The sequence below is a fragment of the Epinephelus moara genome, chromosome 7 (genome assembly GCF_006386435.1).
Source record: "Epinephelus moara isolate mb chromosome 7, YSFRI_EMoa_1.0, whole genome shotgun sequence".
Taxonomy (NCBI): domain Eukaryota; kingdom Metazoa; phylum Chordata; class Actinopteri; order Perciformes; family Serranidae; genus Epinephelus; species Epinephelus moara.
In genome coordinates, this window is record NC_065512.1 from 29,492,193 (window position 1) to 29,516,724 (window position 24,532).

The 24,532-nt window shown below is 42.4% G+C and overlaps 1 protein-coding gene across 4 annotated transcripts in view; it reads left to right on the plus strand.

The window, feature by feature from the left end:
• myo1b (myosin IB) overlaps positions 1-24,532 on the plus strand; it is a 78,436-nt gene that overhangs the window by 40,249 nt on the left and 13,655 nt on the right. For all 4 annotated transcript variants that reach the window (XM_050048131.1, XM_050048133.1, XM_050048134.1 and 1 more), the window contains exons 5-19: positions 739-843; positions 2,614-2,660; positions 5,674-5,737; positions 8,252-8,350; positions 9,762-9,865; positions 11,447-11,594; positions 13,084-13,202; positions 13,764-13,850; positions 13,988-14,053; positions 18,909-19,013; positions 20,899-20,961; positions 21,193-21,393; positions 21,483-21,709; positions 22,068-22,268; positions 23,713-23,806. In XM_050048131.1, coding sequence (XP_049904088.1) covers positions 739-843; positions 2,614-2,660; positions 5,674-5,737; positions 8,252-8,350; positions 9,762-9,865; positions 11,447-11,594; positions 13,084-13,202; positions 13,764-13,850; positions 13,988-14,053; positions 18,909-19,013; positions 20,899-20,961; positions 21,193-21,393; positions 21,483-21,709; positions 22,068-22,268; positions 23,713-23,806 — 1,730 coding nt within the window. The remainder of the gene's footprint in view (positions 1-738; positions 844-2,613; positions 2,661-5,673; positions 5,738-8,251; positions 8,351-9,761; positions 9,866-11,446; positions 11,595-13,083; positions 13,203-13,763; positions 13,851-13,987; positions 14,054-18,908; positions 19,014-20,898; positions 20,962-21,192; positions 21,394-21,482; positions 21,710-22,067; positions 22,269-23,712; positions 23,807-24,532) is intronic.

Sequence of the window (24,532 nt, forward strand, 5' to 3'; positions counted from 1 at the left end):
AAGTGTGTACCTTGTTACTCAGCAGAACACTGACTCTTCATATCTGTGTTTTTTTGCACCCCTTCCTCTACCTAAGCAAAATGTATGAGCATGTCTGGAGCTGTTTGTGTGCCAGGCTCATCAGCAGTCTGTACCAGCAGCTACTGTCAAGCTCTTTTCTATCCCTGCTTGGCACATAACACACATCATCAGTTTTGGGTCACTGTCATCTCACTGGACAGGAGAGATGATCCCGATGCCAGCAGTCATCCTACAAGGCATTTCGCTTGTCTCAGACTGCACAAGATGATGCCTTTTGAGCCTGTGTCGCGTTTCTCATCCAGAAAATTATTTTCGGGAACACACTTCACTCACAACACACTCTCTCAGAGTCCCTCGCATCAGCTTCTGCTCTGACACAAGACATGGAGGAACAGGGATCAGCTCTGTCGATCCAAATGAAGTCATGTTGCTTCAGTGCATCCTCTTGGTTCCCGGTGAAATCAGTCACTTGAATGATGATAACATGATGCAATAATGGTCAACTGAACAAAGTGGGTCTACATTATGAGGCCTCCTCCTCTGTACCCCAGACTAATGAATGACCAACACCCTGCCCTGATGGGTGTCAGGGGAGATGAGGTAAGGGGGAATTAATGGGGAATGGTGAGATGGGTGGGCACGTTGCACTTGTTCCTCTGTCATGTATAGCAAAGTCTTTAACCTAATATTTATCTGTGTCTTGTGTGTGTGTTCCAGAGGCCAGTAAGCTGGTGATGTCATATGTGGCAGCGGTGTGTGGGAAGGGCCAGGAGGTGAATAAGGTCAAGGAACAGCTGCTGCAGTCCAATCCCGTGCTGGAGGGTGAGTGAGCGCCATTTACACTCGAGCTAATCCAGTGGCTGGATCGTCTGAAGTTCACAGTAGAGCTTTGATTCTCTGCCTGATCCGGATTGGGCCTGACCCAGCCTGCGGGGCTCGGGCCGGGCTGTAATTTCTCAACAATCATCCAGGCTTGGATCGGGTCGGGTTCTCACCAGTTTCCAGGTGTTAGAGCGTTCTATTTCCATAGGAGTTAATGGACCATTAAGGTTCACATTCACTGGGCTTGGTGTGCTGCTGCTCTGTCTCCAGAGTACACTGTGCCACTACGAGAGTGTGGTGCTCTGAACCGAATGCTACGTTCCAACAGCACCCCAAATTTATGAAAGGTCCAGCTGCTGTGGTTCAGGCTTGTGTCGGGCTTAGACAGAAACTATATAGTAGTGTCTGGCCTGATTTTTTTTTTTTTTAATTTTGGCTCGATCAAAGCTCTAGTTCACACACTTAAATTATATTAATATATTTATATTGTATATTTGCAGCCCTCAGCTATCTGTCCTCCACCCTGCATTAGTAAGCTATTTAATGGAGTTTTATGACAATCTTTAATATATTTTCTTCTTTTTTTTTTAATACATTACGACTGTAAAAATTCATTTCATCACTGCGAAACCCCTGATAGTTTCCTATCCAACACAATAAGTCACACAGCAACTGCAAAACATAACTTTCAGATGTAGCACGCAGACACTGACAAACACATAAACATGGAAATTTTACTGTCACACACAAGTGAGCTGATCAGCAAAAATAACTCCAGGAGCCCTGTAAATACTGTGTGTAACACACTCTTTTTATTTCCTCTCCTTCTCTCCATTACACACACACACATACACACACATACTGTCTCAATCCCACAGCACAGTACTGGCACAGGAACAGCTGTATTTTAATTGGGGGCAGTGGACAGGAAATGCCCATGAATGATGAAGCCGTATGCCCGGGTTGAGTCGCTGCAGAAAAACCTGCACATCTGCAAGAGTTTAGCTCCCGCCAATCTAATTGCCCCAGCACTGAAAGAGAGGGAGAGGGGAGCACAGTGACCGTGCTACAACACAATGTGTCTGTCATGCTTGCGCTCTCTGTGACTTTCTGCTTTGCTGTTTTCAGAACCTTTTTTTGATTTCATTCTTTGTCATCCAACGATGGACGTAAATGCACATTAATCTGCCGCCATCAGCAATTAAGCGGTCATGCTAATAGCCCGCTGAAGCATGACATATTAATGGAATTTTAATACAGAAATGTGGCTAGAAGCAAAATGAGAGAGCTCTGGATCGGAAAGTACTAATTTGTGCACATATCACGAGGCGTGCAAGTGCACACGTGTTTGTGACGCATTTTTATGATCACAAAAATTCATACTTGACAACACTGCATTTACACATCCTGTTTGTTAGTGTTTGTTTAAAAGCACTGGCGCATACTGAAGCACTTTGACTTGAATGTGGTGTGACAGCAAGGTTCAGCCCTTCGTAAGCCTGGAAAGCCTTGGTGCTTTGCTTAATCCATATAGAATTATGAGGCTTCATCAGTACAAATAGCTTTGACATCTAGCCCATTTATGATTGACAGCTAGCCAGAGTGAAGCACAATGTTAAGGATCATAAGTATAATTTGGAATATTTGTAAACAAGCTTTGATTTGTTTTGATATTATTGGTTATAAGTTTATACTAGAGGGATTAGTATGAATTATTCATCAGTTGCAATGTTTTCATCATTTCCCATTCTGTGTTTTCCTCCTTTTCAGCCTTTGGAAATGCCAAAACAGTGAGGAATGACAACTCTTCCAGATTTGTAAGTATCCTCTTCACAGCTGATAAACAACTAGTGTTGTTTAATTAGACGTTTGCTTGTCTAATGAGGACTTATTTGCTAAATATTATGCACAGCTTGGATGTTCTCATTCAGACTTCATTCAAACTAGTGCATAATCCGCCACTTTCATCTATGTTTTCCTCTTTCCTTCAAAATATGCCCACAGTGTTTCTTAACTCCCCACTTTTATGTCCCTATCTCTGCTTCTTTTAATTTCTGTACACTGTGGATTTGTCATTTATGTGCTTGCGTCAGTCTGGCTCCTGCTAAATTGAACTTTTAGCAGGAGCTACAATGTTATGGCACTTTATTTACCTCACTGCTACAATTGGTTGAGCAGATCAGTTCTCATAACAGTAATTCTGTCTAGACACTTGCTGGCATTAAGTAACAGCAGCCTTTGTAACTGCTTGATGGTTTAAAGCAAAGGCCTGCAGGGGTTTGTGCATATGAACTGGTTTGAAGCGCACGAGATGTCAAGACTGATATTTCTTGTAGACACATGTCTGTAAGTGATGCATGTTAGTACGTGTTTCACTGCAACATTAAATAACATCCTTTCAGGGGCTCATGTCACTTGTGTGCTCTAATGTCTTTCCCACATAATGTGAAGACATATAACTGTTCCTTACACCAGCCCACGCACCGCATCAATTACAACAGGCCTTGCACGCTTGATATACTACACTCGCACATGGCAAATGGCCTTTGTAAAATGCACTTTACATATGGCTTACAGGACAAGGCCTTTGCCCTACACGGCTGTTCATCATCTGCAGAGTGTAGTCAGATGCTGATGCAAACCAAGCACACTGGACTATCAGTTTGCCCTAAGCAGCAACCTCCTGGGTGGCAGCTCCTCTAATGGCCACTTTAGGCTGGCTCCAAAACAAATTCAGTACCCATATACCCCAATGTGAAAATCATTGACTGTATATAAAATAATGGAAGTAGTTACCGTGACATCACCCATCTGTTGTGAAGCCTTCAGTTCATTTCAGCGTCTCCATCTTGGTTATTTTGTAGCCACAAGTGACCATATTTGGACAAGAGGGTGGAGATGTGGCAGAGTGAGAGGTGGATCTGACTCAGACTGTAGCGACACCTTGCAGACAGCCTGTCACTCAAGCATCCCTGCCCTTAAAAATGCCTAGCTTTTAAGCCTTAATAAAATGTACATGTGTAAGTTATATAAATTCACCCCCATACATTTTTTCCCAGGCTGTAAACATGTTTATTTCTGCTGTAAAGTTGGGCATTTTAACATGGGTGTCTATGGGGATTGACCCTCTTCTGGAGCCAGCCTCAAGTGGCCAGTCAAAGAACTGCACTTTGTGGTACTTCAGTGCTGTCTTTACTTTCCAGGAGGTTGCAACTTGCTTAAAATGCCCAACTTCGCAGCAGAAATAATCATGTTTATAGCCTGGGACAAATAGCTATATAGCCTGGTTTCTATAGATAAATTCCCCATTAATGACAAATGAACTTTGCCTGTTTAAATTTTATTAAGGCTTAAAGTTTTGTACAATTAAGGGCATGACAGTTTTGAGCGACAGGCTCTCTGCCGATCGGTTTCTTAGGTTCTCAGTCAGATCCACCCCTCGCTTCTCCACAGCTCCACCCTCTTGTCCAAATATGGTCACTTCTGACTCCAAAAATCCGACATGGCAATGGCCAAAATGCCAGACTCATGGCCTCAAAACAGGGGTCAACAAACCAATGGTTGATGTCACAGTCTATAATTTGTCCCTTGCAAACTTTAATACATTTGCACAGATTTATTTTCTGCTCATCTGTCAATATAACAAAATTGCACTTGTTGACAGAAAGATGAAGAAATCTGATGTTCACTTCCATGGCAGAGATAGCGTCATAACAATGATTCAGTGCTTAGACAGATCCAGAAAACGAGTTATTTCCTGACAGTGCCAGTACGAAAGATGATGGGTGTGTTTTCCCATGAAGACATTCTCACACTTGCTGGCTCGGTATTTTCAGGAAGGCCTGATCCAGCAGCAGCAGCAGCCTGATTCAGTTTTCTCCCTTATGACAAGACGTTGCATCAGATCACCTCTATCACACTACCACTTGTGTTCATGTTGATTTTTCTAACTAATATGTGTATCTAGCTGCAAATTTGTCAAACAGTGAGTCAGTTTATGTGAGAAACTTCCAGTACATCCAAAAGTCCGATTGCAACACACAGCGTATGGTGCCATTAGACAGAATGTTTGTTTTAGTGGAAACTGGTTATGCCAGCCAGTAGCCGCTAGCAGGCTAACTGCCAATGTACTTTCCCCAATCCTAATTTCAGATTTCCTTTTTACACTACATTCAGTCATCCACCTACAATGGAACATAGAAACACATGCCAGTGCTCGGACTTGCAGTTGTAACAGAGAGTATTATAAAGGATTATGCCCCTGATCTGTTTATATTTAGGTAACCTTGGTATAAACCTCTAGACAAGGACTTCAGGCCTCCCCACTGGATACCAGTTCATCAGAGTGTCATCGTTTTATCATCGAGTTTTGACTCAAACTGTCAGTTCATTTTGCTGAGTGCAGCAGGCTTATTGAGTTTGGCTGGAGCCCACTCACCAGTGGAGCTTGGCCTGCTCTGAGGACCTGTCTGCTATTAATACATCAGAGGGGAGAGGGAAAAAAAATCAAACACACAGGACTCTATGTTCTAACATCCAAGTTTCAGACAGAAGGGAAGAGGGAGCCTGAAATGCTTTGTTTCAATCCCCCAGAAGTAAAAAGAACTTGGCATGGTGGGGGGGCTTTCCCTCCACAGAGGCCAGTTATTTCACAGCAGTTTATGATTGGCGGGTAGTGCTGTATCCGAAGTTGAATGGAAGATGGGATGTAGAGATCCTCACTGTGACCTGAACTGAACTCATGAGCTGAGTTTTGGACCTGGCTCACCGTGTACAGTGTATGTTAAAGTTATACAAGTTCAGTTCTAACTGTCGCACTCTGATCCACAGGGGAAATACATGGATATTGAGTTTGACTTCAAAGGAGATCCTCTGGGTGGAGTCATCAGCAACTGTGAGTAGTATTGACCCCCCCAGAAAAACCTTAATATAAAAAATATCGGCCATATTTTCTTAATCTATGTCATATTCGTCAAATTTGTCATCTTCTTTTCATGTCCTTACCAATCTGATACCGGTTTGTCTCTCAGCAGCAGCTCAACAGTGCAATTAAACATATAAGTATCTGCTATTTATCTTCATAAGCAGTTTAAGCTGTTCAAATGTACGAATTGTTAAGGTATGGTTGCGTATTTTTGCCATAGCCTAAAAAAGAGACGAATGCTTTCTTGACACCAATGTCACTCCCAGACCGAACAGAACGCAACCCTCCACCCACTGACTTTCTTTCCTCAGCTCTTTTCTCTGTTATCTTGCCTCCGTTCACATTGTTATGTCTGCGGCGACTTCTCCGCCAGAGGTCACAGAAACAAAGAGACAAGCCGATGGCCGAGACACAAATGAACCTCTGTCTGTTGGCTCGCGTTAGTCCAACACAAGGAACTGTCTGTGAAGACCAGCCACTGACATGTGACTGCCTCAGACAGGGCTGGCTGGCTGGCTGGCTAGACAGATGGATGAGGATGCTCTTGCAGGACAAGCCTTGCCGGATTTCTCTTCGCCCCTCGGCTCATTATTTCCCCCTATATGTACATCCGTCAAGCCCTCGTTGCTTCCTGCAACTGGGATTAGATAGCTGTAGCCAATTCTCGACAGTTTTAATGATAGAGTGGTGAGAAGTTTTTGGCAGCCAAACGGCCAAAGTCAAAACATAACAGGATATTGTTCCCACATTGCTACTCTATTATGCATTTGCTTATCTAAGGGAAAAGGAACACGTGGCGAGCAAAGCATGCAATACATCATAGACTGTATGAAAGGAGTGGACATAGCTATGGTGACATCACCCACTACCGTTTTGAGGCCTCGAGTTTGGCATTTTTGATATCTCCGTCTTGGTTTTTTGATGCCAGAAGTGACCGAATTTAGATGAGAGGGTGGAGCTGTGGATTTCTATTCACACCCACCTATGCTGGCGACCTGACTGTACCTGACTGCCAACATTCATGAAGTGAAAACACACTGTGGAAAGCTAAAACTTGTAAGATAAAAATACAGGCATGTTTACAACTGTTTAAAATGTACACAGTGTAATGGGTATTGCTATGCCTACAACCTGACTGACAGGTTGCTGTGGTAGTGACTTGTTAATCACATGTCAAGAATCAGACTTCTTTTTGCAACCAGCAGTCAACCCCTGCAGGCCATTAGAAAAAATAGCAGATTTAAGGCACTTTGGCAGTGGCTTCATTTTCTCAGACCCACAGGCGATGTCCACATTTTTAATACAGTCTATGTAACAGATGCTGTTCAGGATACTTTACTGCAGAAAATGGGAAGCTGTGGCTCAAAAAAAGCAATAACAATATGACTGAAGGGTTTGGCTGGACACAACGTGAAAGGTCACTTCAGTCCCCTCAGGATGGGGATAATCAGACTCTACACGACAGTGAAACAAATGGGACCAGATATATTAAAAACATTCAATAAGACGCTAGAATGGAGGAAGCGGTTCTTCAGTGGTATTGTTCTTACCCTCTCTGCGTGTTTGACCGCAGCTCTGTATTGCTGCTGTCAGCCACTCAGTCATGGATGTTGTATTATTAATGTGCCGGCTCTTATAGAGTCACATATGTGATTCATGGCCAGTGGGTGCCACAGATTCACATTCAGCCTGATCCCTCCGCTAACTCGACAGCCCCAGGTCTCTGCGTAGGGCTTTCGAGTTAGGTGCTCACAGTGTGTCCACAGATGCGGTGCAAAGTGGCACTTCTGTCCTCTCAGCACCCACAGACTGGTGAGTCAGAGTTGGTGAAGTCTAAAGATTGACAAAGCCAGGAGCTGTTCTTGTTTTTTTTCATGGCTGGAAATTCGACCGTGGTCAAAATGGCAGTTCATGTGGATTTTTTTCTTTCCCCAAAGTGTTCAGTGTAATGTAAACTCTCCTAAAATAAGATGTTTTCTAACCAGACAAATTGAATGCTATTATCCAGCCAGACTGGCAGTGAAGAGGATCACAGGCTGCCTCAGATGCTGAGCTCTGCTGTTGGTCTTTAATTAAATCATACTCAGCCTAATGCTGTGAGCAGATGACGGGTTCCCTTTTAATCAGGTACTGTTGCACTTGGTCTGCAGCCCGCGAGAAAGGGCTGACGTTTGATATCCTTGTGTGGTTCCTTCGCTGTACACTTCCTGTAGTGTGTTTATACACACACAAATAATTACCAAGATTGGCTTGGTCACCTTGGCAACTTGAATACATACAGTGCTTTGAACCAGGAAGCCTTCTGAGCTCCGTACAGATGTTGGGCATCCTTAATACCCACTACAGCACGTCAGCCCCGTATTTACTACTCAAGGGCACCTCAGTGAATCACCACAGAGCCTGTTCCTGTGAAGGCTACTGTTGGGAAATTACTTTTTCTCACCATGTGTCATTGTTTCCATTTGTTATCCTGAACTCTTTTAGATCTGCTGGAGAAGTCACGTGTGGTCAAACAGCCAAGGGGAGAGAGGAACTTCCACGTCTTTTATCAGCTTTTGTCCGGAGCCTCTGATGACACACTCAGTAAGTCGTAAAAATGCTGGAATGCATAGAATGAAATCATCAATGTGTCTTTCTAAATGGCGTGGATAAGGGGGGAACTTAACTTAACTTAAAGGGCGCCTTGATCTGACAGAAATAGCCATTTTTGAAATACTGAAAAATTGAAATCGGCCCTGTTCATCAGCCCAAACCACAAACTGGGGCTGCGATATATTTAGCCTTGTTGCCAAGAATAACTTCTGGTCTCAGAATATACTCATATCTGCTCACAGGAAGCAATGAATCAAACTTCAGGGTAGCCAGATGAGCAGTCTTGTCCAGGGGAAACAAGACCCGCAATTGTTGGATCTTCTGCCACGTTTGATTTAGGTGTCCTACACCAGACTGAGATAGTTAGCATGAGCATAGAGCTTGTGTTTCCATATTTCAGGGTAATTGGGGTGGGTGATACAGAAAAAATCCAATATCACTATGTTTTTTATCTTGATATCATTGTGTACTTATTTACAAAGTGAGATTTTTGATAAATAATCATCAGTTATGTGGATATAATGACTAAATTAATAAAGGCAAATAATAAAACTGAACAGTCTGGCAAGTTCAGAAAAGTACATCACTTTAATGCAGCCTTTTAAACCAGGAAAAGACAATGATATCTAAAATCTAGTCTCATATTACGATGTAGATATAATATTAATATATTACCCTAGTTTTAAATTTCCTGTTTGTAATTATCTCCTCCAAACTGTCATGTGGAAGTGCCAGCATGCCATCCCTTATGTTAAAATCTTACATAAGTATTTCCCCGCTGGATTGCAGCTGGACTAAACACATGGCTGATGCATTAATGACCCAGTCTTCCTGCCTAACAAACAGTACAGAGAACAAAAGGCTTGCCTGTGAAACCTATTCCCTCTATTTGCCTTTCTGTGGACAGAGGGCATTGTTTTTATGTCCTGAACACAGCAGAACAAAATAATGGCCATTGACTCTGGAGCACACACACATCAGAGGGGCCCTGATTCAGCTGTAGTTAATGCAGCCACTAATGAAATCCGACACATGCACGCACCAGAGGAATAGATTTCTTTGCTACTAGATAGGGGGGGGGCTTTTAAGAGGGCTATTTGATCTTTCAGAATAGTGTTCACAGCGGTGACTCTAAGAGCATGCTCTGTGTAGAAATTGTGTTTGGAGTGACAGTGGCCTGAGGGTTGGACAAATTTCTATAAAGGCATGAGTGTCGCATTTGAATAGAATGCAGCTACTAACCATTATTACAAGACTGTGTTTTTTTTAATCAGGCACCACCAACTGTGAGTGTGTAGTTGTGTAATTTACATTCAATGTAAATAAGGCTGAAATGGCCTTTAGCCAACCGGCTGTAAACAAATGTAATTTGAAAAGCAACCGCGTGTTTTGTGTGCCACAGAGAAGCTGAAGCTGGATCGTGACTTCAGCAAGTACAACTACCTGAGCCTGGACTCTGCTGCGGTCAATGGGCTGGATGATGCGGCTAACTTCAGGACAGTCAGGGTGAGTAGTTCGCGCACAAATTTGTCTGAATGATTTTACACTTAACCCCAGTTTAGATGCAATTTCAGCTGATATTTTAAGAATAACCCTGAATAACTGCTGGGGAGTGGTAAAACAACTTTCCTTTACATTATGCCGAGATAATCTAAATCCTGTACAGAGGGTAGAGGCGGTCTGATTTCTCCTTATCTCCTGGACTTAACAAACTAACACAGCGTAGATTATTAAAGTCCATCTTCTGGACGGTGAAAACACTCCACACTACACGGCCTCCCACATGTTGCAAAACCAGGTGAACTTTGAACTGAACCTGAACTTGAAAGTCAACCTGAACTACTAGTTTTGCATTATATAAACATGGGAAATTCCACTTGCAGCATTTAACAAATTGTCAACAATGGATCAACCTGTAACAGCACAGTGGCAGCAAAAATTTTTGGGGAGAACCACAGGAAGCAAGGCAGCTGCTTCCTGCTATTTAAATAGGTTGGTGCACATACATGCAAGATCTTGGCCATATGTACAATGCCACTATTTCTTATCCTTACCGACAGTGACACATAGGATGTTGTGTCTATACGGACTCTTTCTACTACACTCGATTGTTATCAGTCCTGCTCCAGCACGCTCCACTCAGCTACTGTACACGCCTTTGCAGTCTGTTCTGTCACTGTTTTTCTTTTGTTTTTTTTTGCATTTCACATCCTGCTTCTCATCACCTCTCACATAGAGTTTTCATAGTATTCCCCATACAGCTGCGTTTCACCACCGGAAGCACAAGAGGACATTACCACTAAACAATGAGTCCCTCCACATGGCCTTGTCTGCAATAAAACCAAAGCTGGCCGCACTCCTTTAAACGTGAAGTTAAATGTTTAGTTTAAAGTTTAATTTTGTCTTAACTCTGGTATTCACTTTAATGTTAACAGATATGGAGCACTTCAGCACCACTGTGAACAAGACATATAAAGCTGCAGCTTCTTCTAACACAATAATCTCAAGCAATTGACTTCTTTAATTGTTTTGTGAAGGAAGTTGTTTCATATTTGGCTCTTGTATGGTGGACTGGGAGTAACTTCAAGACATTTAAATATTCAATTGGGTAACTTGCAGTTTTTCATGTGAAGATTAAGCTGATATGTTTCATGGATTTCTGTTGGTCTCCTCTTTTCTTTGGCACCCATGAATTATGTAAATCGGATAACTTAGTTTAGCTTCAAGTCCCTCAAAATTGAGACCTCTGTCTGAAGGGACGTCTCTTGAATTAGAGGTTAAAAAGATGTGGTGATGTGGTTGGCACAGCTTACTGACTGGTGCAGCTCTGCCTTGTCCAATCTTTTTTTTTCTTTTTCTTTTTTCTCTTGTTTGACTATTCTAACTCATTATCATGACAAACAGCAGTTCCAGGCTGCAGTGATAATGTGTCAGCCTCACAGAACCGGTGTGCTTGCACCTTCATAGACACTGTCACATCACAGTGCATCTATAGCTTGGTTCCCCTCTGCAGCCCAGTGATGATGTTTCTTAATAAGGTTCAACAACATCAGCTGATCTGTGACTCGTCCCTTTTTGCCCTCCCAGAATGCCATGCAGATCGTGGGCTTCATGGAGGACGAGGTGCAGTCGGTGCTGGAGCTGGTGGCAGCTGTGCTGAAGCTCGGCAACATTGAGTTCAAGCCAGAGTCGCGCTGTAACGGCACCGATGAGAGCCGCATCAAAGACAAAAATGGTGGGTGTGATGGACGATAAAGAGGAAGTGAAGATTCTCTCCTTCATGACAACATCTTCAAACTTATTTACACTTTTGTTTTAAGAAATTGGCAGCATGGTGTAGTCGTAAACAGCTGAGCTTCTGGGTGTTTAGTTATGATCAGACATATATATATAAGACAATCTGAATAATTGTGTCAATTACTTAATTTTATCTTTATTCTGATAATTTCTTGTGAATATTTTTACATATAAATCTTTTGACCCACATGCCCATATGGCCCGATGTTAAGCCACTGCCCCCTGTTGGCTGATATGATCTCCTCTGCGCTCGTCCTCACATGATATTTGTATTTTATGATTTGTGTGACAAGAGCTGTGTGTGTCATCACTCCCACAGCTGTTCTCTTTAGGCAAATATTACATTTACAAAATACACACCATTTTTTAAATATAAATCACTGTTTGTTTTTTCTTAAAACATCTTGCAACGTGATATGCTCATCTCTCTTAGTCTTCAGCAGTCTTTTTTCAAGGTTACTTATAAAATAAGATCAAATAAAATGATCACAAGGTATTCTGCAGATGAATCTGTCAATGAATGGAGTTATACAATAGGAAATACATTTGCTTTATTAAAGCATAATAGCAAATATACAAAAGACAAGAGACAAGTCTCTTAAATGACAAACTAATTGGTTTTCTTGTTAGTAAAATAAATATTTTTATTGCTGAAATTGCATACAGTACACCAACTGATATTTTATTTGGGTATTTTATGCATCACTGTGAGGGGAGTAGTGTGGGTTGTTGTGTGTGTCCTAAAGTTAACTCAGTTTTGCTCACAAAAATAAACACAGAAAATAAAATGCCGTGGTCAGTTTGTAAGAAGCCTAACCAGCCATCATATTGATTTATGTTTTTAAAAGGGAAACACTGCCAATTTTCAACCAGCTTTGCGTCACTGCAGCGTGGGCAGTTTATGCAGATCAGCAGTGTTTGGCTTTTCTCCATGCTGCCCGGAGCTCCCCGCTCATCCACCGGTGGAAGTCCCTGGGTTTTGCATCGTCCGGCATACTATGCTGGCGAATGAGCGGAGACCTCCAGGCGCTAGCCAAGAGGGAGTGTTGATCATTTGCATTCAACATTATTGCCCATGTTGGAATGACGCAGAGCTGGTTGAAAATTGGCATCATTGACGCACAGTACAGGGGTTGTTTTTTTGGTCTCAGCTTGAAGTGTCCCAACATTTGGACACTTTATGTCATTTTCTCTGGCCTGTCTCTTCTCTTCACCACTAGCTATGTTCTCTCTCTTCCTCCATTTTGCAATCTACGACATCACCTGTTCATAAGTGATGCATTACTGTGTTGTGCCACAGTAATGATCATCAGTGTTAAACAAGTTTCTTGAGGAATCATTTCAGACCCAGTCAGAATTATGCCCTTTTTTCCTGATTTCTGCAGAAGTTGTTTGGTATTTGTCAGTGTTTCTGTATGCATTTGCAGATCTGAAGGAGATGTGTGAGCTGCTGGGGATCGAACAGTCAGTGCTGGAAAGAGCATTCAGCTACCGCACAGTGGAGGCTAAGCTGGAAAAAGTGTCCACAACCCTGAACGTGGCTCAGGTCAGAGAGAAAGTTCCAAATCCGTCTTGCACCAGTTGTACCAATGTGTAACCGTTAGGCCAATGCATAACTGCCCTACTTGTATTGACATTAACACACACACACTCTCACAGTGCATAAAAAGATAAAGGGCCATTCCTTCCCCCTGACTTGCTCCTCCGGCTGCCGACTCTCATCCATGTCAGTGCTACATGAAAACCTCTCCATTATAGATAAGCCTTATTCCTCCTGGAAATTCAAATGTAGGTCATATTTTAGAGGTTAGTGAGTTCACTCAGACTGTTCTTATGACGTGGATGCTGCAAACGAGGGCCCGCTGTGTCCAAAAGCAGGGAAAAGTTGAGAGAATTAACCTGACCTCAGACTAATGTTACCATTCGTGGTTAGCTTTCATGATTCAGTGTTTGTGAACGTTTTTTTCTTTCCTGAATTTATGACTTGTTGGAAACTGGTTGGTTTTTAGGATTATTTTTTAAAGGACTCTGATATTTTGTGTGTGCAGAGATGTAATAAAAATAAACTCATGCATTTTCATCACCAGTAATGCGTGTCTATTTACAGGCCTACTATGCCCGAGACGCCCTTGCCAAAAATCTCTACAGTCGTCTGTTTAGCTGGCTAGTAACCAGGATCAACGAAAGCATTAAAGTAAGTAATGTGCAGAATATATTTTCTTTCATTACTTTAATTTATGTTCTGTTTTTTCTTCATTTTTCATGCTAAGTTAAACTGGCAGTACACCCCTGCATTGTGTATTTAATATCGACAATATTGTCTCCCTGCAGGCACAAACTAAAGCTCGCCACAAGGTCATGGGTGTGCTTGACATCTATGGCTTTGAGATTTTTGAGGTAAGACAAAAGGCAGATGAAACGCAGCTTTCCTTGTTTTAAAACCACAAAGACAGAATCTGACCAGCCAAACATTTTATTACATTTTAAAGGATTTAGCCCCTGGGCTGTGTGCGTGCTTGTTTTGGTACCTGCGAGGAGCTTATCAACAAAAACTGAGCGCTGATAAAACCACATTCAGATCAGATTAGTTCAGCTTTATTGCTCCCGCGGGTGAAATTATTTTTTGTGGCGAGTTGATTTCAACACTACAACCAGCACAGTACAAAACTGGGGACATTAAGGGATTGCTCAAAATAAGAGAACCGCACAACACGTCATACACATCATATACAGTATGTCTGTGTTACATCAGCTAGTACAGCTATTGGTTTTATGGTTTCCTTATGTTAATAATTAGATTAGCCATTTGGGCATCACAGTGCATGTAAATAAGTTTGTGCATGCAACACACATGAGAGTTTGAATGTACTGTAAAGACTGAATGGAGATTTCATAAATGCCCATGCCCTGTTGCTTGATGCCTTCAGTCCCCCTCCCCTCCACCCCCATATGTTCATGTCTTTTTCATATCCCTGCTTGTTCACCCCACTCACTCTCAAGTTCCTCTCCCCTCACTGTCGTGTTGTGTCTGGGTCACCAGGATGGAGTAAGTAACACCTGCACCGGCCTGTTTGCTGTGCCAGTGTGCATGCTGTGATCTAAACTCTAAACCACTCAATTCAGCTCCTCATTCAAGACGATTCAGGGCCCACCGGTGTGCAGCACAGCCACACGGCTGAAACGATGCAAAAGAAGCCTTTGCATCATTTGAATCATGACATGGCACTGAGTTGCCAGTTTATTAGGTACACCCAGCTAAAACCGATGCAGTGTAATGCAACAGCCCTGCAACAAGTGCTCCATTCATGAAGCTTCCTGTATGAGGCTCAGCTTTTAGAGAGGTGTTGGAGTGTATGGTTATTGTGGAGGCTGTAGTGTGTGGTGCTGTTGAATTCAATTGCATTACACCAAGAGGCGTTTCTAATATTTTGCCCACCTCATTCAGACTGAATGGGGTGGGCAAAATATTGGAATGACTAAAGGGTAGATTAAGTACTGTTTTAGAATGATTCATTTATTTTGCAGAGCTCTTGTATTTAACTGCATTGCTTTTAAATAGATGTACCTAATAAACTGGCTACTAAGTGTGCTGTTGCTGTATTGAATGTCTGAACGCTCTGGTTATAAACGGATATTAGTTTAAAGAAATAGTTAACTATTTTGGATAGGGTTGTAACGGTACACAAAAATCACGGTTCGGTACGTACCTCGGTACACAAGTCACGGTTCAGTTTTTTTCGGTACAATAATGAAAAAAATAGACAACTATTAAATATCTTTTACTTATTGGTAACCTTATTAAAACATACCACCACAGCAGTTAACTCTTTTTACACAATTTTTGAATGAAACAAATATATATAAAATCCTGCTTTTTCACATTGTTTGAATGAAAATAGAAATATAAAAGTGAAAAATAAAATCCTGCTGTTTTTTTAACACATTTTTTGAATGAAAAATATAAATATACATTTCTGCTTTAACAGTTTTACTCAATTAAAATAAAAAGTATAGTGCAGCTGGTCAGCTTTAAAGCCTGCTCAGATTCAGTTTTACTAGGAACTTACTTAGCTTTCCCACTTTGTTAAAGTGCAGTAAACAAAACATGCTTATATCTAAAGTGCAGCTTAAACAATTTTACTCAACTCCAATGGCGTTGGTTATTTCTTTAGCGCGATGGTCAGGGAAACGCTCTTTCTTTTTAAACGACGACGATATCGTAGTTTGCACCAGATTGCTTTTTCTAGTCGTGCCGGTTAACGTTCAAACTCGGGTGGTGTCGCTTTAGATGCGTTAGCATGTTAGACGTGTTTCCAAGTACATACCCGACCGCTGTTCTGCAGTGTCGGCACACTGCTTTTGTCTTGTCAACTTGTTTATTTCCATCTTCGTATTTTACCCTGAAACCAAAGTGTTCCCAAACGGAGGACTTAAGGTTTGCGGGTGGGTCTTCAGGTTCGTCAGGCTCACTTGCCATGTTGTCAAAATGCGAGAATGCGCTGCACAAAGTGAAAGCGGAGATTTACGGGACTCGGTCCGTCACTCAATTATGTCCGTCAGGGAACTAGATATTTTAAATGGCTCGGCTCGCAAAAACGGAATTAAAATAAAACAAAATAAAATAAAATAATATCCTGCGCCCAATAATTCGGTACAGGGTTGTGCCGAACCGAAAGTCGCGTACCGAACGGTTCGACACAAATACATGTACCGTTACGGCCCTAATTTTGGAACATATGTTATTCTCTTTCTTTCCAAGAGTCGGAGGAGAATTTGATACCACTCTCTTGTTTGTAGCCTATGGAAATATTACGCAAAGGCTAGAAAAAGGGAGGAACAGCTAGCCTGGCTCTGTCCCGAGGGAATGTGGACTATTCTTGGCTGGGAGCAGTAACTGTCACCATGAGGTTGCCAGGCAACCAGTGGAGTTATCGCACATAGCCAAGCTATAGTCTTACACATAACCCTCCTGTTGTTTTTGTACATATTAAACAAATGAGATATAACATGTTAAGTGAGCTTCAGAGATGCTAATATGCAGGTATTTTTCATTGGACACAGCCAGGCTAGCTGCTTCTTCTTCCTTCTTCTTGTTATGCTAAGCTAAGCTAATGCTGCGTTCAAGCTATGAGCGACACCGCAACAAGCTACAAGTCATTTTTAATTGAAGTCGATGACATGAAGCTTCAAACTGCCTCCAACACTTGTCACTGTGGATGGGCGTGACACGCTACATATAAAAGTTGAGCTGGCCTCAACTTTTTTAGTGCTTCAACAAAGCAGTGAAGCATCAACCAGTCATATGTTTTTTGTCTCTAGCTGTAGTGCCGTGTTATTAGCATAGTTAGCTAAGCTAAGCTTTATTAGCATTGCATGTGCAACTACAAACATTAGTTGGCATTCAGTAGAGTTGCTTTGTGGCAAGTAGCAGACACTTACAAGCCTGTCACAGCATAACTACGTTGACAAGTGTTTGAGCAACACTTCAACAGCAACTTGGCTATAATGTAGCTGGTCACGCTGTTGCTGTGTCACTCGTAGTGTGAGCAAAGCATAGCTGTCTCCCAGCTCTCTGAAAGAAACAGAATAAGCGTATTACCCAAAGTGTTAAACTATTCTTTTAATAGATACAGATTAGGTTGATGCTTTGGGATGTTTTGGTAGTGGTCATTTGGTCTAATTATACTAAGAACAGTGCAGGTGCCAGTTTATTTTGACAAGAGGAATATGTGGTAATTTCATGATCTTGAACTTATTTCAGCTACAGGAAAGATTTAGAAAAGAATGAGCCGCATTTAGAGCCAGCCCTCCCTGGGAGTATGGCAGGCTACTATTTCTCCCTGGAAATGTTGATTTAAACTCATAACATTTAACTTTTTAAATATTACATGCAAGAACTTCCCCCTACCTTTGGGCAAGTGAATCAACACCTTTGAGAAATGGGAACATTAACTTTAAACATAATTATAAGTCGGTGGCTTCCTCAAACTGCTGTTAATGGTTTGTCATAAAGCAGCTCAGTTGGAGCTGAAATATTTTAGAGTTACAGTGCAATTTCATCCATATTTCAGTCTGGTGTCTGCTGCCACTTGGGTGTAGATGACAGCTAGCAGTAGCAGACATGCTATTGAGTGTGTGCGTTGTGTGTTTATCAGGGGAGAAGACGACCTTTTGGTTTCACAGTAAAAGGAAATAAAGTCGCTCTCCTTGAGGCGATATGTTGTGTTTCCTGGTCACTGAGAAACCTTGCTGTGTCCTTCACTCTGAGCGCTAAGACTAAACACGCTGCTCTAACCTCTGTTGTGTCCTTAGCAAATGAATGTTAACCTAACCCAGCGCACAATAGGGCCATCTGCCAAGAAGCATGACTCACCACTCAATGGTCATAATTGACAACAATAATAATTGAGAAATACGGGGCATAAAATCGGTAGTGGCTTTTCAACTGTTAACACTCCGTCAATGTTTAATGAAGTCTGTGCCAGTTTACAGCAACTTGTTCTGATAAGGGTTTATAAACCTAAGGTGCACCAGCAACATTTACCGGTATCAGTTGTTCACTGACCACATTGATTATGATTGTTAAGTTTTGAAAGAAGGTAGAAGGTTGTAGTTTGCTCAAGCCGATTATTACCAGTTTAGTATCAAATGTACAACCTTTTTTCAGGCAGGTGACATCAGGGGAGGGTTGACTTGACATTAGACACTTTACATGGCTTGTTTAAATGGTCAGAAGTGAGCTTGCAGGTTTTGCAAATGTGATTGCATCATCCTGGATGTAGATCTCAGATCAAATTGTATTCCTGCTCCAGATCTGATGCTAAATCTGAGTTTCTTGAGCCTTCTTTGGTCATGCAAAATTCATCTAAACATGCTGTAAGCTTTTCGTGTTGGTGCACATTGGTACGACCATCTTCTTTAATAAAACACTGCAGGAAATTGATGTAAATAGCAAACGTTGGCAAAGATGTGACCATGCTTATGAATGTTTGCAGACAGGAAGGAATGCAGTCAGAGCTTTGAGAAACAAGAAAACGAAGCAGGAGCAGTGGTTCGTGATGAACCGCAGAAAAAACAGGAAACAGGCTCAGAGATTTAATAAGTTCTGAAATTTAACAGATATGGAAAAGTTCCGCTTTCCCCTTTTGCTGTCCAAAAGAAAAGGTACAGCATAGTGAGACAACAGGCACCTTTGTGATTCCACATGTTGCCAGTAGCTAATTGTTTTTTTCTGCCGCTGCTTCTTCCACAGGACAACAGCTTTGAGCAGTTTATCATCAACTACTGCAACGAGAAGTTGCAGCAGATCTTCATCGAGCTGACGCTGCGTGAGGAGCAGGAGGAATATGTCAGAGAGGTAGGTTTGTGTTCACACATGCAACACATATATTCCATGCACGAGAAGACTGGTAGTGGACACTTGGATTAATGACCCATCAAGCCCAGCCTGTAGCCCTGGAAACACTCTCTCACCTGCATCTGTACATCTACATCATTCAACATGTCAGCACTCAATTTGTTGTGTTGACAGTTCATCACGGCAAACTCCCGGCAGCATGATCCCAACCTGGTCATGTCACTCATCTGTTCAACCTCTTGTGCTACTTCGGCTGAATCTGCGTGCTTGCCCATGACCTAAACGCATTTCTACTTCATTTATGTCCCCTATCCCGTCACTGTCGTCCATCACACTCTGAGTTTATTCTCTCCCGTCTCCCCTCTGTCGAGTCCCGGGGACGGAAGTGATCCCTCACTCCAGCGAGAGTAAACACTCCCCGTTGTGGGCCTTTAAGCTCTGTTTGTTTTCAGAGCTCTATGTATGTGCAGTGGTGACCCCCCCCCCCCTACACCCCATCCCCACTNTGACCCCCCCCCCCTACACCCCATCCCCACTAACACCAGCACCAATGATATTCCACTCCTGGCCTCCATCCAGTATACTGCATGGGAAAATACCACAGCGCTGGAGAAAGGAGGGAGGACCACCAATCAGGAATTTGGCCAGTCACCCGTCAGTTTAAGCCACACCCTTTTTGCACCCTCCCCCTCGAGAAATCTGTCACATTGCTTCCATCAACCGAAACAACGTTCCCAACCCATTAGCAGCTGTGAATGAGATGTCGGCGAAGTGGGTTTTCAAGGGACAGTGGCCTTTTTTAGAGGGTAGCATGGGGAATGTTTTCCCTTTCCTCTGCAGAAAAGGCTTTGTGTTTTGTCCTCACTCAGAGGATGGGAACAGACAGCAGGAGAGAAACCTTAGAGAACATAACATCATCCCAGCACGGATAAATAAGGCTATGAGGATGGATGTACAAACATTTAGACTGATTAAATAATCTGTAAAAACTGCACTAAAGTTTATGATCAAAGAGTGCTTAAATAAGGAACTCTCTTTAAAGGGGCCCAGTCAATTTAGTGTTTCCAGGACATTTGTTCTCATTAAGTCTAACTTCCCCATGTAAATGTTAAGTGCTAGTGGTATTAATGTGTCTAGACTGAGTATAACCTTAGTTTATAATTATTTAGAACATGCGGTTTTAGATGAGAGTTGGAGACACATTCGAGATTCATACGTTGCCACGTTCTCCAATCATCCAGCCAGAATTTACAGACTGTGGTCAAAAACGTCAAAAAGCAGCTTGTAAGTTCTATGTGAAGAACTTTTTTTTTCCTGTGTTGAGCATCATTGGGTTCAAATGAACAGTATGAACAAAAATAGGAACACAAGCACAAGAAATGTTTCTAATCACTCATCAAGCTTGGATATTTAAAGCTCGAGGAACACATGCTATTGCCTGGAGGAGATCATGTCAGTGTAAAACAACAAAAGATGTCCTAAACTTTGAGGAACCACACAGTATACACATTACATTAGAATGAGCTGCTATTGAAGAACTCTGGTTGTGGCTGCCATCAATTGTGGCTACTTTGCATCACACTTTCACAAATGGTTGAGGTTTAATAAAACTGGAATGCAGGCAGGCTGTGCTTTGTTGTTGCTGCATTCTCTTGGTCTCTACTGTGAGGACTACAGTACTTGGTGAGGGCCGTTGTGAGAGCAGGATTGATTAGGCAACTATCCTTCAGGTGCTTGATCAGGCACTCAGTGTTGTGTTAAGAGTGCAGGCAGGTTCAAGAGTCTTATTTTATCTGTGAGAGTCTTGCTGATGTGGAAAAGGCATCTTGGTTAACTCAAGATAGAAAAGCCATTGTCTCTTTGACCTTAATTTCTTTTGTTGCAGGGCATCGAGTGGACCAACATTGAGTATTTCAACAACGCTATTATCTGTGACCTCATTGAGAATGTAAGTCCCAGTTATCACAGACCATGCAAACCAGTTCAGCACCAAACCACATTCAAGTCTGACTACCTTTGTAGCACTTTCCGAAAGTGTTTGAGCAGACCAATAAACTATTAAATGAATAAAGATTCAAGGCCAGTAACAAAGAGTAACATAAAATATAACATTTAGTGTTGAACACTTTATGATTGTTAATTTACACCAACTATTTTATGTCGGCCTTGCTTTTTCCAGCACCAAAATGGAATCTTGGCCATGTTGGACGAGGAGTGCCTGAGGCCGGGGACAGTCACCGATGAGACCTTCCTGGACAAACTGAACACCATCTGTGCTGAACACCAGCACTTTGAGAGTCGCCTCAGCAAGAATTCAAAGTTCCTCACCGATCACAGCCTGCCACACAACTGCTTCCGAATCCAGCACTACGCCGGCAAGGTATGGACATCGGTCTGTGTACAGAATCAAATCCAAATAAATGCATAAAATACATTTTAGTTATTTCAGTTTTTCTTCTTCATATCAAGGTGCTGTACCGTGTTGAGGGCTTTGTAGACAAGAACAACGACTTGTTATACAGGGACCTGTCGCAGGCCATGTACAAGGCCAACCACAGCCTCATCAAACAGCTGTTCCCCGAGGGCAACCCCGCCAAAGTCAACCTGAAGAGACCACCGACCGCTGGATTCCAGTTCAAAGCATCAGTGGGGACGCTGATGAAGAACCTGCTGACCAAGAACCCAAACTATATCCGGTAAAGTCCTGTATCAGTTATCACTCTGTCAGTCCAGGATATTATGAGTTTATGTGCGAGATTTTAAGTCTCCGACATTTTTTGTGACTAAAATGGAATATCCACCCAACCCCTTTTCATCTTATTGTTGCTATCAATGCCAGTTATGATACCATTACAATACTTACCTAATAAAAGTCTTGAAACTGCTGCTGCTAATAATAATGATACATTCAGGAATACCAATCAATAAAATGAACAATGTGTTTCTAGAATCCATCAAGGAAAATGGTCCTCAATAGACAAGCCATGTAGTGTTCATAACAATTCAGTTATCAGTGTAACATTGATGTGATAAACCTCTCTCTGTGCTTCCCAGGTGCATCAAGCCCAATGACAAGAAGGCCTCCCACATCTTCACCGACTCTCTAGTCTGCCATCAGGTGCGCTACCTGGGCCTGATGGAGAACGTCCGCGTGAGGAGAGCAGGCTACGCCTTCCGCCAGGCCTACGAGCCATGCCTGGAACGCTACAAAATGCTCTGCAAACGGACCTGGCCCCATTGGAGAGGGCCTGCCAGGTAATCCTTGTTTATTCTGAAGCAGTGGCTAATTGGGGGGGGGGGAGGTCTTGTCATTGGAAGGTTGCCAAAACTAATCTCCTCGGTCTTTGTGAGAAAATGCCACTGTGAAAACTGAGAACCGCTCATAGGTAGCTTTAACTAAGGCACTGAACTTCAGACTACTCCCAGCGGAGTGACTGTGACCAACACTAATAGACTGTAGTTCAGTGGTCGGCTCCCAGGTGTGACTGTGTGGAGCTGTGTGAATGTGAAGCAGGTTAATGCTGGAAAAGGGCTCGGGTGGCTTCCCCTGGATAATAAAAGGTTTAGAGGGAAGAAATAATCAGCTGAACTTCGTAACAGCTTACCAAACATACTGACATGAAATCTTTAAAGTAGAGCTGCACAATTAATCAAATATTAACCTTGATCACAATTTTGGCTTCCCCACAATAAAATGAACACGATAGACAAACCCATGGCAGCTTTCATGCGTGCAGAGGCAGCCTGTGAAAAACGTTCCTAAATGCTGCTGCTGCAGTCCAGATAGAAGAGTAATATACAACAGAGATCAGTCAGGCAAAACAAAGATCAAATGTGTGAAGCAGAAGTCAAAGAGCTAGTCTTCTATATGGATCACCATTTGTTGTTGGGAAGTATTTTGGATTTAGAGTGCATGAGACTGTGTCTGTGCCACAAAGCAACTCAGCTGTCTTGTTCAGTCAGCCATCACAACACTACAAACATGCATTACAATGAATACCTGAAGGCAGAGACGAGTAATGTTGATGCGTTGCCTCACCCAGTCCCCGTCGTTGTCCAGCATCAATTCAGGCATCCAGAAATGCTGTACAGTACATTTAAAGATAAAAACATTGTAGTGGTAGTTGTAGATGTCTACATGGGACTTTTAGGAAAAGGCTCTCTTGTTATCTTTTATATGAAACAGTGTTTTCTCGTGACAGTTATCCAACTTAATTATTACATACAGTATCCAGTTTACCTCGCAGACACTAACAGCCGTCTTGTCACATACCAGCTGTTCACCCTTCAGCAGAAACAAACCGCTCCCTCTCTGAACCTCAACATGTTGAGACATTTCAGCCTTATCTGTCTCCTCTGTTCAATATCAGCCAGACTTGCGTGTTTCATCCTCTGTGCTGGTAAAAGCACTGATTCCTATCTCTCCTACCACACATTGGTATCTTGTTGTTCAGCCATCCCTCAGTGCTCTGTGTGGTTTTCCTTATTTCCTCCCTCCATATGTTTCTCTGGATTTGTATCTTTCTTCTTTTAATCATTCTTTCTCTCTGTGTCTCAAACTCTGCATCCTCAGTGCTGTTCTCATTCACTTCCAAAATCTTCTCACTATGTCTATACAGTTGCTGTCATGCTGTTTATGACCACTTTAAGTGTCAAGTATGCTTTGGATGACCCATCTGACCCTTCTGGCTTCCCACAGGGAAGGAGTGGAGGTGCTGATGGCCGACCTCCAGGTCCCAGCTGAGGAGTTTTCCTATGGCCGCTCAAAGATCTTCATCAGGAACCCAAGAACGGTAGAAAACAGATAGCTTAAACCATTTAAATATGTTTTGCAGCCAGTTTTGACATCTGCTGTGTACGTCGGTAGATCAAACTGTGTTTGAATGTCTAACGGTTGAATCCAGTGTGCTCAGCTGCCCTGTTTTCTCACAGTAAGATGTTTGTAAAGCAGGGGTGGGCTGCACTTGGAGCCCCCACTTCAGCAATTAGCATGCAACCGCCACTCTGAAAACACATGGTTTCACTTAGCCATCCCATCTAACATGGGAAATGAGCTTCTTTACTCAGCGCTTGTAGGCTCTTTAACTGCTCAAGCCTGCAGCGTTTGAATGGACTTTCTCCCCAGCAACAAAGCTTGGAATAACATGATCTCATAGCGGGAGAATTTTTTTTTTCCTTCTATAATTGCTTTTTATATCTGATCAACATATCTGCCTTATGTATCTGCAGCTGTGAAACATAAGAGTCTAGATGAGTGGATTGTAATCCACTTTTCCAGACAATATTTCCTTTGGCCGTTAATTCAGTGCAGCCACGCCTTTGATTTCAACTACGTCAAGATTTGGAGAAATTCTTGTTAGAAAACATGAAACGAAATGTGGCGCCTTTTGCTTTTCTAGACAAAATGCTGAGTATTTTGGAGTTAAAGGGACACTTCACCCCTAATTCAAAGAACATATTTTTCCTCCTACCTCGAGTGGTATTTATCAGTCTCAATTGCTTTGGTGTGAGTTGCAAGT